Source organism: Prinia subflava, chromosome 8 (assembly GCF_021018805.1).
Source record: "Prinia subflava isolate CZ2003 ecotype Zambia chromosome 8, Cam_Psub_1.2, whole genome shotgun sequence".
NCBI classification, from domain to species: domain Eukaryota; kingdom Metazoa; phylum Chordata; class Aves; order Passeriformes; family Cisticolidae; genus Prinia; species Prinia subflava.
In genome coordinates, this window is record NC_086254.1 from 31101378 (window position 1) to 31122753 (window position 21376).

General features: G+C 44.1%; 1 protein-coding gene across 1 annotated transcript in view; it reads left to right on the forward strand.

Moving 5' to 3' along the window:
• STK4 (serine/threonine kinase 4) overlaps positions 1-18701 on the forward strand; it is a 45972-nt gene extending 27271 nt beyond the window's left edge. Inside the window, exon 11 of the mRNA XM_063404611.1 lies at positions 15615-18701. Coding sequence (XP_063260681.1) covers positions 15615-15773 — 159 coding nt within the window. The 3' untranslated portion in view covers positions 15774-18701. The remainder of the gene's footprint in view (positions 1-15614) is intronic.
• Positions 18702-21376: the final 2675 nt, after the last annotated feature.

Consider the following 21376-nt stretch of genomic DNA (forward strand, 5'->3'; position numbering starts at 1 on the left):
AAATAAAGAAGGGTGAACAGGAGGTGTTAATTGCCTCTAATTGGGAGGAAGAGCTCATCAGCTGCCACTTCTCTCAGGGCTGCACAGGCAGAGCCCCCAGGTACAAGTGAAGTTGTGGTCTCCACAATCCTGTCAGGGGTGGGCACAGGAGCTTCCCTGAGCTGCAGGAGCTGTGGGATCACACCCAGCTCTTGCCCCTCCTGTAGATCTCTTCCCACTTGTTTGACCTGTTGCTTCCAAAGTGCTCAGGCCACAATGTGCTGCCTATATGTGACTTCTCTGTGGAATATGCTCCTTCAAATAGACCAGTGTTGAAATCAGACATCTTCGTTTCAAAAGTGTCTGTGCACCACTTTCTGTGGCCTTTTTTGGTTCTATTTGCTTCCTGAGCCCAGGGCTTCTTGGAGCTGGGAGCTGTAGGGGCTGGGAGCTGTAGGAGATGGATGCTCCTCACCAAGCCAGTGGGACAAAGGAGTGGACAGCAGAAACCTGTTTCACACTTGGAATTGTAATTTGTTCAGATAAGAAACAAAGCTATAGTCTGGCAAGTAGTTGAAGCAAAACGTCAAGGGAACTATTAAAATTTAATTAAGACCAGTTTCTAAAAGTATATTTGCATCTTTTGGAGATCTTAAATTGCAAGAGTTGGTATCACAACTGCAGTCTCCTTCAAATAGCTGAATAACTGGATGTCCATTTCTAATTATTTGATAAGACATTATGATATTTTCTCTGTGTGTCTGTAAGCAGCTTCTAGCCAGGCCATTGAACAGCTACTGCTTACATTTTTCTTTTTTACAAGTATAGTGTAGATAAAAGCAAACCTTCCTGTTTCCTGAGTGAAGCTGTAATTATTTTTCTTGAAGTAGTAAGGAAAAATAAAATTTTCTGTTTACTGAAGACAGTGTTTCATTGTGCTGATCTCGCCTGGGATATTCTGTTATTATTTGCATCCTCATTTCTGTGCTATTACTTAGTAGTTTAAAACATTACATTGGAAAGAGATTTTTTAAATAAATAAATAAGTAAACCCACTTCTTTACCAGCAAAAAAGGAAAGTGTGTTGGTCCAATGGTGTCTTCAGCTTGTTTAGCCTGAACCAGAGGCTGTTTGTTTGCAGTGAAAATGTGAATCTGTTTCCTTCCAGTTAGACAATTTAGGTATTGGTGTGATAGAGATTGAAGTTGCTGAAAAGTGTATAGAAAGCTGAATTCTTTCAGAGCAAGGCTGTCAGAGCACTAGGATCATTTTTATATGTCTTTTATTCTGTATGTTATGGGCCTGGCAGTGGCCAGATGAGTCTGCTGTGTGTGTCAGGTGTGCTCCAGGCAGGGAGGATCCCCTCTGCAGCACCAGGTGCTGCTCCTGGAGAGGAGCAGAGCTGCAGTCTCAGGTGCAGGGAATGCAGCTCCTGCTGCTCCCCTGCACCCTGGGGAACGACTGCAGCCAGCGTGGTCACGGCTCAGCACAGCCCATTCCCTCTCCCAGCTCTGCTGAGGAATGGCTGCGAGCTGCAACCATCTGTTTCCCTCACTGGAGGTGATTTATGGGGAGGAACTGCTGGAGGGCAGCTGATTTATTGCTTATCAATAACAGTAAACACATGCTGCTTTACAATGACCAGAGTCTCTAATTTATTGCATTCTGTCTCTGAAGGTGTCATTTGTCTTGTGAACAGCTCGTTGTCTGCCAGTACCTGGAACATTCAACGTCTTTGGTTTCTCTGAACATCCATTTGGATAGCATTTGTTAGCAATCTAATATTGATGCTTTATAGCTTTACTACCTTTTGTCCTTTTAAAAGTTCAATCGATTAAAAACTTGAGAGTATTTTCTGTGCAGTTGCCAGCTTTGAAAATGATGGCAGACTGAATAATTGGCTCTTATTTTGTTGGAAATGGTCTCTGGGTCTCTGCTAGCAGTAGGAAGAAGCCATGCTAAGGATACAGGGTTAAGGCAGATGCTAGGAATACCTGCATTGTATGGGAAAGCTGCTGGTGTGTGACTCTTTATAATTTATCATTTTATAGTGTTTCTTGACTTTGCTGAGATCCTCTTAGGTTTATGTTCTTTTTACTCCTGCCTTTTAAGCAGCTTGGTAAAGGTGTCAGATGCAGGCCTCTGCACTGATCCAACTGTTCCTCCTTTCTCCCAGCCAAATAACCCATGTAGTAATTTGAGTTGGTTACTGAGACTCTAGAAAGTGCCTGACTGCTTGGACAGGAGGAAAAAAAGCTGTATTAGAGTGCACACATTTGTAGGTCATTTAAATGGCATCACTGAAAATCAAATAATCTTGAGACTACTATTGAATTATTATGAAACTTGGATTACATTCTTTATTTTCTAAGAGAACAAGTTCCTCTGGCCCTTGTTTGATGAATGAAGATTTATTGTTCAAAAAAATTCATCTGAATAGGTATAGTTTTATGTAGAAGAATAAAAAAGTTTGGTTGAAGTAGAGTGTTTTTCAATAACGTTTTTCGAAGACTAAACCAAACACTTTGAGTGAATCTTCAGGGATTTCTCTGTCCAAATGTTTCTTCCCTTCATCTGTCATGAACTCTCTTTTCTCCCAGTGGTGACTGGAATAAAAATTACTTCTCAGGCACTGATTTCTTCCAATAGTCTTACTTTGAACATAAAGTGAACTTATTTGCAGGGGCATTCATCAGTTTGAGAGATAAAGCCAGATCTGGGATGGCTGATTGATATCTCTGTCTGGGCCCTGTGGAAGTAGGGCAGATTCCTAGTTGGAAACCAACAAAACTTGAGATACTTATCTCTGCTGTCCTGAATCTAAAATAAAGATTTCTTTCTGCTACTTTTTTTTTTTTCCTTTTATTTTTTTCTTTTTCTTTTTTTTATGGGAGGGAGGGAAATAAACTCGAATAAAAAGACTCTTTTTCTGACAACAGGAGGCAGTCCAGGATAGACAACTGTTAACTTTCAAACCTGAATTGTACCCCCATGGTATCTCCTGCTTATTGAGGAGGATCTTGAAGTGTATTACCTAGATGTAGTTCCACTGTGAAGTATGATTTATAAAAAGAGACAGGTTTTCCTGATGTTTTATTCATTGCTTTTAAATGTCACCTGTCTTGATTCATAACATTGACATTCCTTGAACGGATTTCCTTTTTTTTTCCCTCTTCAACCATCTGCCAAGAATTTTTAAAGCTCTGTTAATTGTTTACTTCTCTTTTAAGCATTACTGTTCCAGCATATTTAGTATGTTCTTCCCAGCAAATACTTTTAACTTGTGACATCTTTATTAAGGACAAATGGTTCATTCTGTCACCTTGTAGTCAAACAATCTTATTAAAAATAAGCCTGGGAGCAGCTTGCTTCTCTGTTTTATTGTGTAAGTAGTCTTGAATCTTCTGTAACATTTGCATGAGGAAGACACTCTGAACCTCACTGCAAACCTCATCGGATTTGTGGCTGTGTCAAACCACCAGTGTGATTCACAGCAAGTTCTCTGTACGTAGGTTTAATAAACCTTTCCAAATTCCCTTTATAACAACAACAACAAAAAGAAGAATAGACCACATTTGGTTTTAAAATTAGTTAGCAATATTTAAAATTGTAAAAGGTGCTTCAGAGACTTGATTCCTGTGTCTGCTGGGGAGGAGAATAGATTCCTGCTCTCCTCTGTTTGGTAACAGGGTCATTGCTCACCACCTGCTTTCACTTTGGTGCAAACTGACATTGATTGCAAAGCACTTACTGCCACAACTTGCTGTCAAATTTTCATTTTTTGCTGTATTTTTGTATATAGCAGGCCTTCTGTGACATGAGGCTTTTAGATGAAACCTGCAGTGAGTGGGAAGTAAAATGAGTTGCTGTAGTTTGTTGCTTAGGTCATATCCCTTAATGGAGACTGAAATAATGTAACCTGAAATCGACTTCATAGCAGACTACTCAGACTTGTAAATTCAACATCCTGGACTATCTTGGAGGCCCCATACCTACTTTAGATTTAATCTGCCAAGACATTGACTGAAAGTTTTGCAGATGAACTAAGTAACTAAAAGAACTTTATCCTGGGTCTGTGATTATTGGATTTGTTCCACCGCTGCTGCATGGTTAAGGTCAGGCTGCAACAGGCATTTCTGCTTTAGGAAAAAGGGGACAGGAATTGGTGGTTGAAGGTATGATGCTGGAAAAATACTCTCTGACCACACTGAATTCTTTAGGAAACATGTTTGAGCCTTGTTATGCCTTGAGATCTGTTTTCAGGGCTGGATGTGTTCTTGGCACAGCATCTCCCTTAAAGGAAGAACACTGCTGCTGAAACAAGATCTGTTTGAAATGCTTCTGAAATCTTCTTCCAGCTCATCTGTCAGTGCAAATGTTTGTAAAGGGTAATGTAGCTTAAAAAGACAAGCTTGTCCAGGTTTTTCTCCTCTGTAGCAGAAAGGGCTCCTTTTGGAGGCTCTTTGCATGGAGAGTCTGTTATAGCTGCTCTGGATTGCCTCTTGGGGGATGGAGTCTGCACCATCTGGAAGAGCCGGGGGATGAAGCCTCCATCAGGCCTCTGAACACTTTCCAGTGGGCAGGGTCTCATCTGGACAAGTGCCTGAAATGATGAGCTGTGAGAGGAGCAAAGTTACCTCAGCTCTGACTGCTGGACCTGCTGCATTTGACCTTGTGCAGCCTCTTCTTGTGTTACTTTAAAACCTGCAGAAACAGCGAGGCGTTGCTTGGGCGTGTATCCTTTGGGTGTCTTAGATCAGATATTGGGGTGAAATCCTTCCCTGGGAGTGCCCAAAGCCAGGCTGGACAGGGCTTGGAGCAGCCTGGGGCAGTGGAAGATGTCCCTGCACATAGCAGAGGGTGGGACTGGATGATCTTTAAGATCCCTTCCAACCCAAACCATTTTATGATTCATAATCAAAGCTTTGACCCTCAGGAAGAGGGAGAAAGAGCACCTTAATACTGATACAGTCTGAAGGGAATATTATTCAGAAAGGAAGTGTTTAATTCCTTCTTGTTTTGTTCCTGCCATCATGCAGGATCATTATAAATGGATACCCAAGTAATGGTGAACAACTGGGGAACCCTTTCATTGTGAATTGTGCAGGTTAATTTGAGATGGATTTTGTGGAGATGGTTCACTTGGGGAACTGACAAAAAATATTTGACTCCTAAATATTAAACAGATGCCCTTGGTTTTAAAGACAACTGCATGGACATGCAGCTATTCATTTCTCCAGAATGCCCTGGAAATGTCTGTAATTCAGTCTTTTCTCCGAAAGTCTGTAATTCTCTCTCCTGTCTTCTTTGCCTTCAAGTTGCAGCTGTTTCCTCCTTTCCCTGAGTGAAACAGGGGAGGCAGAGCAGCCTTGGACCAAGGTTTTGTAATAAGCCCCACTTTTGGGTACAATGTGGTATTTTCCTGAAAACAAACCCCTTTCAGCAGTTCTTCTGGAACTACAATGGGAGAATAAGGCTCAAAAATGTTTGTTGAACAAAGCTTAATACTCCTGAGATAAACAGACCCAAATTATTTAAAGCTATAATGGCTACTTGCCATGGATGATGTAGTCTTAAGCCTTTGAAACAGAAACTGTGTTTTAAGCCTTGCAGATTTGAGTGTGTGAAGTCTTCAGATGTGTTAATGATTCCTCTTACTCCACATCATTAACAAACGCTGTATTCAAGTACTGATTTCGTGTTAATTCATTGCTTACCACCTCAGTTACATTAGTGTTTCATACTGAGAAATACTGTATGAATGAATCACTCTGAGTTCAGGTATTCACACTTCTTCAGTTATTCTGCTTTCTTCAGGATAAGTGATCCTGAATGAAGAAATTAATTGTTAATTCTTCAGCAAGCAGAGCCCTTAGGAGCAAGGGAAAGAGAGGTGAGGGGTACCTGGAACTGGAGGAAAACTCTGTTATGGACATCTGTACCCCTCCTAGAAGAACTTAGTTAAACCTTTCAGATTTGTAAAAAAATTTTGTATGATTTAAAGGAATCAGCATTTTCTGACAGATTGCTCTTCTTAAAAAAAAAGAGAGAAAAATCCCATGTGGTCAGCTCTGGACTTTATAGTTGAGTTGTGCAGCTAGCCAGATCCTCATGGCCTAATGGCATGATTTATTTTAGCATATTCAGAGGTATTTTTGTACTCTTACTTAAGAAAATTAAATCGTAATCACTTAGGGAAGGATACAAACCCTGCTGTTTTTATTTAATCAAACCTCTGGCAAGCAAGTGCTTTTTAAAAGCAAACGGTTCTCCTTTTTTGCACTTTTGGTTTGTTTTTTTTTGCTTGCTTGTCCAGACAGGCTGACCTTTTAGCTTGCTTTGTAATTCAGTTACTGAAAAAAGAATAGCAGTGAGATAACTTGTCTTTGTGGTTATAGGATTAGTCAGCCACTTTCTAAGTTCCTAAAGGATTTCAAGGTTTGGACTTGAAGTTCAGTGCTGCAGAATAACATTGACTCAATTTGTCATTCCCTTTGTTTAGATTGAGTGTGTACAGGACTTGGGATGATTTTGGAAGTGAATGGGGCTATTCATACTCATAATTGACACTAAGGCTAAATAAAGAAATTTAATCTTGGCACTTAGAAGATTAAAATGAATTGCTCTTTTTTTAAAAAGCTTTATTTTTTAATGATCACTCAGCACTCATATCAGTGAGTAGACCTTTGGATGGGTTTTCTTCCTTAGTACTTCAGGACAATGCTGAGGGTAGTAACAGCTTGCAGAGTTTCTATGGTTGTGCTGGCTGTGACACCAGAACTTCCCTTAGCCTTGGAAGGATAGAGCAGGGATTAGGTTATTTATATTAATTTATTTATATTAGATTACTGCACTGAAGTGCAGTTCTTGGCTAAGAGCAGCCCAGTGCTGCTGGTCCAGGCTGTGGTGTCCCCACAGTTCTGTCTGGGTATAAGGGGGAATGGCATGTTTGCTGTAATCCTCTGAAACTGGGAATTTCCTGATACCTGGCCAGCAGCAGAGCTGCTCTCTGGTTCCTAAAGGCTTTTGAGGAACAGGGGAGAACTTCCAGCTGTGGGGAGGGTGGGAATGCAGAGCCCCTGAGCTGTGTGCAGAGCGTGTGTCCCCCAGAGCAGCCTCAGGAATGGGCTCTCAAGGTGTGACTGGGACAGGTCCTTGCTGAACCAGCAGGATCAAACACTGTGGGTGCAAACGTAGCCTGAAATGAGGTGTAGGGGAGCAGCAAGGCTGGAGAAGAGCAGTGGCCTCAGCAGTGAGACTCCAGCAGTGAGGTGAGGAGCTGTGAGCCTGCCTGGGAGAAGCCTTGCTGAGGGTGCCAGGCTGGAGAGAGAGGTCTTGGCAGTTGTCACCTCTGCAGGGGCAGTTTCCAGTTCAGACATGATATTCCCAGTGTGTCTGGCACGGAGAAGGATGGCACACATGGCCCTGCAGAAGTTCTGTAGGGATAGTACAGGTACCGTGGTCTGGTGTTGTGAACCTTTATTTTAATCAAGTAAGCTACAGGGAAAATTACCTGGAATCCTTACTGGCATCATAACAATAAGAGGCTTTGCTTTCCATAGCTCCACATCTGTGCAAGTGAGGTAGAGCCATCCCAAACTCTTCACTTGAGAGGCCCTGGGTCTCCTCTGGTAGAACTCCCTGTTAAAATGCACTTTTCCAGTTCAGCTGGGGATCAAAAGCTCAGTGTGTGGTAGTGTCCATCTTTTCTTCCACAAAAGTGATGCTGTGATTGCACTTAAATATTTAACAGGTCATCCAGTGATCTCATTGGAAGTGTTGTTTCTTTGTGGAAAGCCATCTGCTGTTCAGGTGAGGTGGCCTGAGAGCAGCCTCCAGATGTGCACTGATCACAGCTCCTCTTCTCTTTCTCTGGGCAGTTGTAGCTGCAGTGCTCTTTTGTCTGGTGCTCGATGCTGCAGCCCATGATGTGTTTTGCCAGTACATTGCCTAAATAATTAAGGTGTGTTAAAAGCAGAAGCTTGTGCTGCTGAGACTTATTTTTCAAATCTTTTGAAAGATTAATATCTGTATTTTTAATCTTGCATGAAATCCCACCATGAGTGCATTTCACTGTTTCATAACAGTGAGAAACTTCACTGACATGCTGATGCTAAAAGAGAGGAAAATCAAGATAATTAGTGCCTGTGCAGGCACAAGGGCTTGTTCTGATTTACTGCAGCCCCTCTGTAGCATGGCTGCTTGACAGATCTGTGAAGTTGTAGGGACCTGATGGATGAGGAAAAATGGTCAGAAAGTGCCAGTGGGTCCTTGTGTCCTTTGCATTTGACAGCTTAAAGTGAATAAATAGTTAATGCCTGCTCATACATTACATCAAGGCTTCCTTGTGCTGGAAACGTAAACGAGAACAAGGCACTTAATTTTTAGAGCAGTGATTGAAAGTATGCCAAGTGGTATTGAGGCAGCATTTCAGGAAAAATGCTATGAGAAAAAATGGTATGCTATTCCAACACCAATTTATATCACCATCTTCAAGATCTAAAGTCTGGAGCACTGCTTAGTGTGAGAAATTACCTTCTACATTTAATTTTGGCCAGAGAAATTGAGGACTCTTTTTTTTTTCTGGTTTTAAAAAAAGTGCGTAGTACTTTTGAGTAATCTGTGTCCTCAGAGTATATTTGATTTGAGCATTTAATGGATACCTTGTTTAACCAGTCTTTCAAGTTACAGAAAGCTAATTCCAGGATAATCTCAGCTCTTACACTTGTCAGAGCTCACGTTCATGAATCCCTGAGTTCTGACCCTCCTCCCTGGCTCGTGGTCTCTGCAGCACCACTGCACTCCTGAGCTCTGCCCCAAGGTGGTTGCTGCAAACAGCTCCTCCCAAAAAATAAAAATCTGTTTGAGGAGGTGATAGAAGAAAAGTTCAGGAGTTGAGGTGGATACACACCAAACTGACCTGCAGGGTGCTGGAGAAGGAAGTGTGAGCGTGCCCTTGGTTTTATCAGCAGGGAAGCATCTTCATAGCCAAGGTCAAGTAAAGGAAGACTTTTAATTATTCTCTCTTGTGAACAGCCTCCCTTTCTAAAGGACACCTGAACATTTAATTGAACTTGTAGGAATTGTTTTATACTTGTCTCTGATATGTATCCACTTCTGCTGTCGAGTGTGATCATCAACAGCCTCTCCTGAGGGGCTTCCACACAGTTTTAGTCCCAGTTGATTGTTCTGGTTTTGTTTTTCCAAAGTAGACTGTTGCTACTGTATTACTGTACAATACTTTTCATTATGTCTAACAGCAAATTCCCATTTGGCACTTAATGTTTAGCATAGCTTGGGTAACTTGGTTTGGGTAAAACCCCTTCTCAAGCCACATTTAGAGTTTGCCTGTCTAAATACACACACAAAAAGTGATGGGCTCTGCTCCCTGCTGATGGGATTGATGAGTTCTGTGGGGGGCTTTGATCACTGGGTATGCAGTCAAGAACTGTTAGATTGCAGCATAAAACTAGGCTTAAAAATAAGCTATAACAATAAAAGCTGTGCTAAATAGACAATTAATTTGTTTTTCCTTAGCTCCCATCTAGCTCGTATCTTTTCTACTAAGAATTTATTTCCCTGTGTAGCGTGGGAAGCTGAAATTTTATTACTTCTGTATTTTAGTCTTCAAACTCCCACTGCCCCTTATGAAGTGATAATTGCCAAAGCCAGTTTTTCTAAAGGCTATATAAAACTTAAAAGTTTGACATCAAGTTCTGTTGAGTAGTAAATGCCACCTGGAATATCTGGGTGAAAGGCAGGCAGAGCGATTGCTGCAGCTGGGTGTTTCCTTTCTAAAAAGCCACAGGCTCTTGGTAACAGTGGGAGGAAATTCAGAAAATACCCTGAGCATGTGGAGGACAAGTGTTCAAACTCCAAGGAATTATGGTAGAGGGATATATCTAGAGGGCTAAGGAAGAAGAGAACAACTTAACAACTTCCTAATTTTATTTATAGGATTGGTTGTAGTACCAGGACTTGAAAATATTCTCCTTCTGAAAAATTGTTCAAATGCTTTCACCAGGAGGAAGGTAACTTCATCTCACCAGTGTCATACATATTCCAGTTTTGTTCCAGAAGCCAGGGTCCATCTGCACATTTGAAAAGTGATGGTAGAAAAACTACATCCCCACCCAGGGGACGGAGGGTTCCTTTTGGCACAAGCCTCAGGACTTCAAAGACATTTAAAAGTATTTAAAAGCAAAGCCCAGATAGCCTGAAACCTTGCAGACACGCAGAGAAAAGGTTTTGTGCTAAATTCAAGGATCAAATTCAGTGTCAGTGAGTAAAAAGAAAGTTTCATGAGGAACAAGGAGCACTTGCCCCAGGATAATATTTCTTGATTCCTGTGCAGTCAGTGAGCTCGAGCTTGGCCAAAACTCTTTGTTGGGGGAGAAATGTGTGAAAGCTGCTGGGAAACAGCTCGCTGCTGTTTGATGTAATTCATGCAGCAAGGAGATTTGGCTGGCAGTGGTTTTGCTAGAGGAGCAAATAAGAATGATGGCTGAAGTGACTCGGGAGTGACTGGATGACCATATTTATGTCAGTAGAGCAGGCAGTGTGACCTTGTGCTGCTGCTGAGGGACAGAGGATGTGCCAAGTCCCAGACTGGTCCAGCTGCAGACCTTGCTGTAGGCAAACCAGCATGGGTGCTCCTCAGAGTGAGAGCTGGGGTACTAAGAGGACTCTGATAAATTACTTGCATCAAGTTCTAATTCAAAAGGTTTTCACCATTTGGGCTTTTCTTTTGGTTTTCCTGGGACAGGGCAGAGGCTGAGTTAATTCTCTAGGCTTTTTTTGTTTTATGTGAAACAGAAATCTGGCATGGGCTGTTTAAAAATACCGTGGCAGGGTTTGGGGCTGTGTCCTGCTTAGGACAGAACAGCAGAGGTATAAAGTTCAGACCATGGTGCCCTTGAATACCAAACTTGTGGCTGTATCTGTAGAGAGCTTACATTTATTCTCCTTTTTCTGCTTTGGTTCATTTACATTCAGTAGAATATCATGTTGCTGTGACACTTTACCTGACTGTAAGAAATGCAAGTGGGGTGTTTTTTCCCCCTGTTTTTAAAATGCTGATTTGAAGGAACAGCAACTCAGAAGCAGTTTGCTGAGCTGAACATTATTCAGTGGGGTAGTTGTCTGCAAATCTGTCAGAAATGCTGACAAAGGAATGTCATGAATAGCTTACAAATCTTCTCCTTGAGGAAGAAATTGTATTTCAAATGATCTGTTCCTGATTTGTCCATCACTACTGTGTAGGCATGGAAAGGCTGTAGTTTATGTCCTTCCAAAGGATGTAATTATGTATGTCCTTCTGAATTAAACTGTAGAAATCATCAGCATATTAGAACAAGATGTTGCTGTCAGTGATGTCTGAAGAAAACAAACAGCATCCAACAGCTGTGGGTGTGAGGCTTTCAGATGAACACTTCCACCTCTGACCTTTGTCTTCAGCTGGGGATTTTTACAGAGTTAAGATCGTTCTCAAAACCTCAAGTAAAAAAATGCAGCTGTTAATCAAATGGTTAAAAATTAGCTTTCTCAACATAGAGGCTTGCTGGAAGAATTTCACTGTGCTGCCTCCTCACCGTTTTGATAGATTTGTTTGGCCAACCTTAGAACAAGTATTTTTTTATCCGGCTTTACATTTGAAATGAGATTCCTTCCTTTAAAAGTTTGTCTTAGGTATTTGATCAGCATGGACAAAAATAGATGGCTTTTACAGAGACAGTTAGACTTCTTAGAGCAGAGGAATTGCTGAGAAGTGAGGACAGGAATGGGACTGAGCCCGTGGCTAAAACCAGCTCTAATTGCAGCTGCTCAGCGCTGAGACTTCACCCCGAGCAGCCGTCTGTCATGAGATGCTGTCCTTGTCCTTCTTGTCTTATTTTGCTCCTGGCGTTTCTCTAAGAGAATAATGTCAGTGTCCCAGGAGTGCAGAGACAGATATACTGGAGACTAAAACTTCATTTCTGGGAGAAAGCCTGTCTGTGGCATTGCCTTACAGTGAAATGCCAGCCAGCAAAGTGAAATGGAGGCCATCACATTTTGAACAGTTTGTTGGTTTTTTTCCTTCTAAAGATGTGTGTGAGTGGAAGGACAGGCTGAGGAGCTGCCCAGGCCAGCTCCCCAGGCTCTTGGAGGTGCAGCAGGAGCAGAGGGCTGGGTGTCCCCTGCTCTGTGTGCCTCTCCTGGCTCTCATTACCCATTGGGGACCTGTCAGTCTCCCATCAGCTCATCTGGGCTGAGCTGTCACCTCCTGGACCTTTCACCAGCGTTGCCCTTTGGCTTCTCCACCTCCTGCAGGAGTGTCATGGCATTCACAGACAACATGCCATTATTCCAGATGAAAACTCTGCGAGTGGTTCATCCTCGCTGACACAGCACTGCCCACAGGATGTCCCTGGGCTCCCAGGATGTTCCCGTGCTCCCAGGATGTCCCTGTGCCCCCAGGATGTCCCTGTGCTCCCAGGATGTTCCTGTGCCCACAGAATGTTCCTGGGCTCCCAGGATGTTCCCGGGCTCCCAGGATGTTCCCGTGCTCCCAGGATGTTCCCGTGCTCCCAGGATGTTCCTGTGCTCCCAGGATGTTCCCGGGCTCCCAGGATGTTCCCGGGCTCCCAGGATGTTCCCGGGCTCCCAGGATGTTCCCGGGCTCCCAGGATGTTCCCGGGCTCCCAGGATGTTCCCGGGCTCCCAGGATGTTCCCGGGCTCCCAGGATGTTCCCGGGCTCCCAGGATGTTCCCGGGCTCCCAGGATGTCCCTGTGCTCCCAGGCTGTCCCTGTGCTCCCAGGCTGTCCCTGTGCTCCCAGGCTGTCCCTGTGCTCCCAGGCTGTCCCTGTGCTCCCAGGATGTTCCTGTGCTCCCAGGATGTTCCTGTGCTCCCAGGATGTTCCTGTGCTCCCAGGATGTTCCTGTGCCCATAGGCTGTTCCAGTGCTCCCAGGATGTTCCCGGGCTCCCAGGATGTTCCCGGGCTCCCAGGATGTTCCCGGGCTCCCAGGATGTTCCTGTGCCCATAGGCTGTTCCAGTGCTCCCAGGATGTCCCTGTGCTCCCAGGATGTCCCTGGGCTCCCAGGATGTCCCTGGGCTCCCAGGATGTCCCTGGGCTCCCAGGATGTTCCTGTGCCCACAGAATGTTCCTGTGCTCCCAGGATGTTCCTGTGCTCCCAGGATGTTCCTGTGCCCACAGGATGTTCCTGTGCCCACAGGATGTCCCTGTGCCCACAGGTTGTTCCTGTGCTCCCAGGATGTTCCTGTGCTCCCAGGATGTTCCCGGGCTCCCAGGATGTTCCCGGGCTCCCAGGATCCTGGGCCACGTGCACTTTCCTCCCTTCCTTCCCCCCATCCCTACTGTGTTTAACCCGTGCCAGGCTCCGTCAGCAGCCGCTTTCCCTGTGTCACACAGGTAACCCACTGTCCCAGTTGGTTCATATTAATACCAGTCTGTGGGCTTTGCCCACTCCAGACTTAGCTGTGCCTCCAGCATCTTCCACACTGCTCAGCCATCTGTCCTGACAAGCACAGTCCCGGGAGTTGTCAGAGCTGTAGTGTCCCTTGGCAAGCAGCTTTACCCTTTGCAGGAAGGCTCTGTGTGTCCCTGTCCATGAAGGATGTCCCCTGATGTCCCCTGGTGCTCCGTCCTGTTCAAGGACAGCAGTGGGGCAGTGTTTTCTTACTGCCCATTGCTGTACATCTGCTCTGCCAGCTCAGGCACTTTGTTTCTGGCTCTGAGCAGCATCCAAGCACTTGAGGAGGATGGTAGGGAAGGCTCAAAGGGCGTCCCTGGAAGTTTGCAGCCCTAGGGCAATTTCTCACATCCAATAGTTGGCTTAAGCCTTGAGCAAGGAGTTTTAGATTTGTTCCAATACTCTCTGGAAGCAGTGTAGCACTGGGAGAGCTGTAGCTGCTTAGTGTATGTATTCAGTACTTGTATTAATATTTTCTTCTGGTTTGCATTTTTATTTGACTTTTCAATTCCCTAGACTGTGAGGAAGTGGAATGTTGAATAATTACCTGCTCCTTAATAAATTAGTGTGAAAAGACAACTGGTGCCATGCATCAACTTAAACTGCTGCCTGTTAAAGTTGCATTAATGTGTATAAATAATACATATCTTTGTGGAGGAAGTACTTTGTCTTTCTAATGAACAGTTGCCTGATTGGAAAGGCTGAAAGAGTGTATACCCTGGGCAGAAAGGTTGTTTTATATGTGCCTGGATTATTAAAATGGATTTGTGATCTTGAAACAGGAACTAGGAAAGATCTTGTTTAGCAGAATATGCTAAAGAACTTCAAAAGACATTGTGAGAAATTTGGTAGCAGGTGACTTTGTGATTTAGGGACTGGTATCTCTTCTACTTCAGGAAAAGGCCTCAGGAGTTCATATCTTAGTTTTAAGGAGTGATGCAAACTGCCATTAAACATTCATTTGTTGTCTTATAGTAGGCAGCAAACATTTCACTCCATGTTTTGGTTCAGAAACGGCTTGAAGAGTAACCATGACAGCTGACTAATTAACAGCTAAACTAGGACAGCCCCACTTGCATGAAAATAAAGATAAGTCCCTTAATTATGACATTTGTTGAAAGCAAAAAAAAAAAAAAAAAATTGACAGTTCTTTGTGCACAAGAAAACTCCCAAATTATTTTGCATATTCTTAGCATCCACAGCAGGTGCTTGCTGATAGCAGGTGCTGCAGAGTCATTTCTGTCCTGCTGGAGATCCTGTGATCACTTGGTCTTGGATGGGGAAAGGACTGGTGCTAAAATAAACATTTGAAGCACTTCCAGTGTCCATATTTTTAACGTTATACTAAAATCCTGTCTGTTCCACCAGTTATAGTATTACAACATTACATAAAGGCTGTAGCTGTGGACAATCTAGGCTGTCCCAGGGCACACTTGGCCTCTGTAATCACAGAGCAAAACTTTCCTGTGCCAGTTCTCAGCAAATTGGCATGGACAAGACAACCAGTTAAACAAAGGTCAGGCAGAGAGAGAATTCAGGGAGAGGGAGCTTGTCCAGATGAGCTGGACATCTTCACATGTACAGGAAAATACAAATTGTACTTGCATATTTTATCAGTACAAGGCTGACCCAGAGTGGCCTGGTGTGTGTTTGTGCTCTGGGATTTCTGGTGTAGCAGAGTCTGAATTCCTCACCATGACTGAGATTCAGCCTGATTGTACATAGTTGTCTTTTTTTTTCAGATGCAGCTTTTGTCAGCGATATGATTTTCTTCCTGTTCCTCATGTCTCCTTTTGTCATTTAGCATAAGGAGGTTTAGTTGCAAGGAAAGGGGAGGAGAAGAGAACTTTGCTCTCCTTCCATCTCAGCGCAGCATTTCTGTCCTAAGCCTGCAAAATGAAGCGTTAAAAAAGCAGCTCCACGAGGGAAGCATTTCACTGGGTGGTTGTGTGCTCACACTGCCAGTAACCAGAGCGTGTAATGTACCTGTGAAATGAGCAGGAGCAGTGTCCTGGGGCTCACACGCCTCTCCCTGAGAGCAGCAGCCTGGAGCAGAGCTCTTCGTGGAAGATGTGCTGTGGCCGTCAGCGGGACCCCTGCGGGTGTGTGGGTGGCGGCTGCACTGATGCCAGTGTCTGTTCCTCTTTTGTCCCCCTGCCAGCTGAAGACCTGGAGCGTGGATGAGCTGCAGAAGAGGCTCTCTGCCCTGGACCCCATGATGGAGCAGGAGATTGAGGAGATTCGCCAGAAGTACCAGTCCAAGCGGCAGCCCATCCTCGACGCCATCGAAGCCAAGAAGCGGCGGCAGCAGAACTTCTGAGCCACGGGTAGAACCTTCTTCCATCCTCAAACAATCAGCCCCTTGCTTTTATGACTACTGAACAGATTGATTTCTATTGAAATATGCTAGCAAAATAGAGGGCAATACTTCTGCTCGTTTATTTTTCCATAGCACCTTTGTGAACTCAGGAATGCCGTTACGTGGAGAATCCTGATTGTATGTTTTAATGTTAGACATGTATTTAAAACATTGTTCCAAGAGAGTTCTGTTACTGTTTTTGGGAGGATTGTTTTTAAACCAGAGGAACCAGATAGAAATAGGTTAATGAAAGCTGGCTCACTCTCTTTTCAACTGAATTTTCAGGATCCATTTTGGTTTAAGTTAATACAGATTGTTGTCTGTAACAGCTGATTTTTTTGTGGTTTTTTTTTTGTTTTCATTTTCCTTTGTGAATGCACAGACTCAATTTCAAGCTGTTAACTGTTTCTACTGTTAAGGTACTGATAAGTTTTAGGTCGCTGAAGAGAGCAGGTGAGAACATGTATAAACTGTTTCAGCCTTCCTAAAGAAACTTAAATCTCAGTTTTTTAAAAGCCTGTAAGAAGCCCCATGCCTTACACTGTGTGCTTTAAGCAAGTGTGATTTCTTCAAAACCTCAGTTTTGTCCTCGTTTTGTGTACTTCCTGGATTTATATGAGTAGATAAAGCATGTTGTGCCTCCATAAGAAATTACATTCTGTAATTTAAAATTCACACCCACTTAAAACCAAAAGCCAGTCAGTGATCTGATACCCCTTTGTCTGTCTGTTTGGAAATGTCCTTCAGGGAGACCCTGCTGAGAATGGAGTGCTGGGAAAAGGAAACAGTGTTTGAATGGGTTGAAGTTGTGTGAACCTCTCTCAGGAATTAGGTACTTCAGCTGTGTCTAAAGAGGACTTGAAAATCTCCACAGCTTGTGAAATATTTTATAGGCTTCATTTCAAATTTACATCTTTGGATGCTTGAATAAAAACTTGATTTCACAATCCTTCACATTTCTGCAAGGTTTAGCACATCAGGAGAGTCAAACTCAAAGTAAAGACTGTTGAATTAACAAAGATGTGCATTTATGGTGGTGGAGCAAAGGTGGAGTTCATCTGGATGAGAAGACAATTACCAATGTCCTGCTGGAAGAGGTTCAGTCTCTTCCAGTTCCTCTGGATGCTCTAGTGTTGTATTTTTTAGTTTCCCTGCCATCCCTGCCCAGCACAGCTCAATCAACCACGATGCCCCAAGCACGAACAATCACTGTGAGCACGGTGCAATCAGCTCCCATCAGAGTGGAGAGTAAAACAGAGCCTGTTTGCAGGGCAAAGACTGAGCAATGCCTCTGCCCCGTGGGCTCTGACACCACAGCTGGGTAGTTTTACGTGTTCCTAGCACGAGGAATGTTTGGGCAGAGCAAGTGTTCCTACCAATGTTCTTTTATTTTGCTCTGATAGAGGAAACAGTTTCCACGTCGTGCTTCTGAACTGGGCCTTGGTACATCACCTGGATGATTAAACAGCAGTGCCTCCTGAATCAAATGCTGCTACAGAGGTGATGTGTTCCACGTTTCTTTAGGGTCTTGTGTCCCTGCTGGAGCAGGCTCTTGGCTGCTGCTCATGGCTGTGAAAGGAACCAAGCCATCCTCACCCTCTGCAGGGCTCGTTGCATGGGTCTGGCTCGGTTTGGTGAGGCAGTGGGGTCACAGCTGTCCCCAAGGAAAAGGGAGGCAGTAAGCAGTGTAGGCAGGGTGCTGCAGGAGGAGCACATCCTGGGATAGCCACAAATCTGACAGCCTCAGGAACTGGGGAACATCAGGGCTCACACTGTGCTCATCTGGGATCTGTGCAATAGGCTTTGCCCTAGCCTTGTCTTTATGATGAGCAATTTTCATGAGCATCCTTTGCATCAAAGAAACTCCTCCAACTTAGCAGGGAGTTCTGTGGTCAGTGTTGGATCTTGTGTAAGTCATCTGGAGGGATCTGGCCCGGCACCTCTGGTGTGACAGACACAGAGATCTGGGACATGGTAGACTGTGCACTGCCTGTGTGGCGTGGGTCAAGGCTGTTTTGCTGGAAGGGTTTTTTCTTCTGCACTGTATAGATAACTCTGTAGAGATCAGAGGGCATTATAAACCCCAGCTTTTAGGTGAAACACCACAGGGTGGTGTCTATTTACAGAATATGCAACCTGTGACTGCTGTAACTGAATGTAAGCACTCCTGAAATACTCTGCTTTGCTGACGTGATTGTCTTAAAATGTAGCAAACAAACCAAAATAACTAGAACTGGTCCAATGGCTTAACTGTCTTTGAACCTTTTTTAAATGCTTGCTGTGGGTGAGACTTAATGATGTTTCTTGCACTTGGAACTGTAGTGCAGAGGAATTGTTTTCTTCACAGGTTTTCAATTTGTTGGAGAAAATATTTCCGGTTTTGGTCTCTTTGTAGAATGTCTGGGAGCACAGTGCCTGTTCATTTATCAAAGTCCTCCAAGCTATGACCAAGGCTGGTACCATAAGGGAAGGATGTTTTGGCAAAGTTTTAAGCAAAACACTTGCTTAATTGTGAAGCTGCATTCATGTGCTCCTTGTGTCCATCTGCAGTGTGGAAAGGGTTCTGGACAAACCATTCTCTTTGCTTCTAAAGCACAGAGATACCCAGATGCTGTCAGTCATGTGAGACTTACAAATGTGACATTTGTAGCTTTAACTTTTTTTGTAACAAACAAATTAGCAACACTGGCATAAACTGCTGACTTGAAATGCTATTTTGTAAGATCTGGCTGTTTGTATATAATAGTGTTGGGTCTTTAGTTTGTATATGTATGAAACAGTGACTTTTATTGCATTCCTCTCAGTTTGATACAGAAGATTTTGTTTGATCTTTCTCAAATATCTTGCCTTATTTGTTCAAAGGGGCAAATAAACTGTCCCTCCCTGAAAGCATCAGTGTCGTGACTCATATTTATTCATTACAGTACTTTGGGTTGTTATTGTTTACCAGGACAAGTTTTAACAGGCTGCACCTCTAGTCAGCCAGTGTTATGCAGTTTTCTGGAGGAATACAAGCTTTCAGGAGCACAGGCAGTGAACATGTCAGACACACATTTTAAAACATCACTAATTCTGCAGCTCGAGGTGAGATTGCTTGAGCAGAGGGGCAACTCCCTGTGCTGGCAGCTTTGTGGGGGTTCAGGAGGTGATGCTCAGGTAGTTCCAAAAGGGAGAAGCACAGGCAGCCCTGCCTGCAGCTGCAGTCGTGCAGGAGGGATGTTTGCCCCACGGGCAGCTTTGGCAGATGGGGATGCTGAGCTCTGCTGTAGGTCCTTGCTGTCTCTGCAGCAGCTTCCCTGAGCCTGCAGGCAGATTTGGGGCTAGGTACATATCTATTTATCCACCTTCCTACACAACAGGTGAGGCTAGAGGCTCACTCCTAATTCTGGCTCACTTGCTGCACTTTGAGCTTTCTAGCTCAGAAAAAGATGAAGCTGACAGTAAGTGGGTGCTGCCTTCCAATGTGAACTGTTGGCTTCGATGTGGTTTCCCTGAGCAGTTACTAAATCTGTCCTGGAGGGATGACTAACTGGAGCAGAGACAGAATTCATTCAGGAGTCAGCTTTGGTTAGCAATTCCGGAAGAAACAAAATAGATCTGAGCTTTTAAATGTTGGGAAGGAGCTTGGAAATCAAAGGGAGGGAGGCTGCCGGCTTTTCTAGTATCTGGGGAAGCCTGGAGCTCTCACATATCCTCAGCAACATCACCAGGATAATGTGGAGCCCCAGAACAAGGGGAGGGAGGGTTGTGCAGCCATCCCAGGGGAGTGTTTGTGTGCACTCCCTCCGTGCTGCACCTGCTGCACCAACTTCTGCACATGACTAACAAACCCAGCAACAGATCCCCACAAGCTGGGACTGATATTGAACCTTGGTTTTCTCCCCCATAAGGGAAAAAGTCAGCTCTCCATTAAGCCCACAGCACTAGCAGTTTTTAATAATTATTAGCATTAAGGTACAGGAACTGCAGTGTCCTTTTTGCCCGGCTACTCATTTCCTACACCCTGATTTTGTACCATTTCCTGCTGTCCACAGGCCAAGAGAGTCTGAGCTTGGATAAATGCTTTGAGTGTTGGCTGACAGCCCTGCCTCGAGAGTTGACAATTTTTCATTTCACTAATCATTTTGGCAAAATTTTGAAGAGTCAAACCAGGAAATACCCATCAGCTCTTTTCAGACCGAAAGTTAATTGCTCTTTAATTTAATAGCCCAGGAGGAAAGCCAAAAACTTTAAAACAATTCAATTCCATCTACAAAGGACTGTTCTGCTCCCCTCTAGGGTGTTGCTGTCCAAATCAATACAGTGCTGGACATAGAGGGATCCCAGAGTCCCTGAGTCCCATCCTGAGTGTCACAGCAGCCTCTTGCAGACCTGTCTGTGCACAGGCAGCTGAGCTGTGGGGTGCATTTTCCTCAGCCCAAGGGGCTCACAAGCTCTGGACCATCATTCCTTCACGACAGAGAGCATGATCTTGAAAGAAATGTGGGGCAGTTTTTCCCACTCTGCTGCTCTCACCAGACTCAAGGTCTGGATGTGAACGTGCATTGCTGGTGCTGTGCCTCCCTGCATGCCTGGCCTGTGCTTTTTATTCCCTGAAGTGGTGTGACCTGTCTAGGCACATTTGGTTAATTTAATTCCTTGCCTTCAAGGCTGCTCATTTGGCTTTCTCAGATGCTTAGAATAGAAGTCTTGATTTCGTATTTTTCCTACAACTAAGTTAGCAGCTTGGGTTCAGGTACAGGCTGAAGTGAACCCTTAAGGATTTGCAGACCTCAGGGCTGTCCCACTAGAAGGCAAAAGGGGCTTAGCATTATTTTGTAAAAAAAAAAAAAAAAGAAAAGTGGAATTACTGCACTGTTTCCTTTACTGATCTCCTTACATAGTTCAGTAAATAGAAGTAACACTGATTCAAATGTCAAGCAGTGTGCTCAAGCAATGGGATCTCATTTTTGCTGAGGTCAGCAGGGTTGTAGGAATCTGGGAGCAGGAGAGATCCCAGAAACACCACCAGTGAGGAGTCTTTCCTTCCTACAGATGAAGCCCTTTAAAATCTGGTTTTCTAATTACCAGCCAAGTGCACAGACCATGCTCAGGGTAGTCATGGATCTGAAAGTTGGCAAAGGAAAAGAAGTTTTAAACAAAGGTAATGAAGTTTACTTTGTCTCTTTGAGCAGAGTTGTCTAATTCTCAGCTGCATTAAATAGCTTAATAAGGTCACTCCTTAATCACCATTCCCTGGAGGCAAGAGAGTCATGCTTTAGTCAATCATTTGGTGAATGTGGAAAGCAGCTTTGTAGGAATAACCTGATAAAGTGTGTAATTGATTTACCCACTGTATCAAATGAAAATGCAGCCACTCAGGAAAACTGATTAGGGATTAGCAAAAGAACACGAGTTTCCTACTTGCCTTAGGAATAGTAAGTCAGGCCCGTCCTTGCAGCCCAGGGCTGCACAGCCGTGTCTCACTGGGAGCGTGGGCTGAGCTCACCCACTCTGCTGCTGGGCACCTTCCTGCACCCAGCTCTTCCCTGCTCTGCACAGCTCCAGCTCTGCCAGAGCTGCCT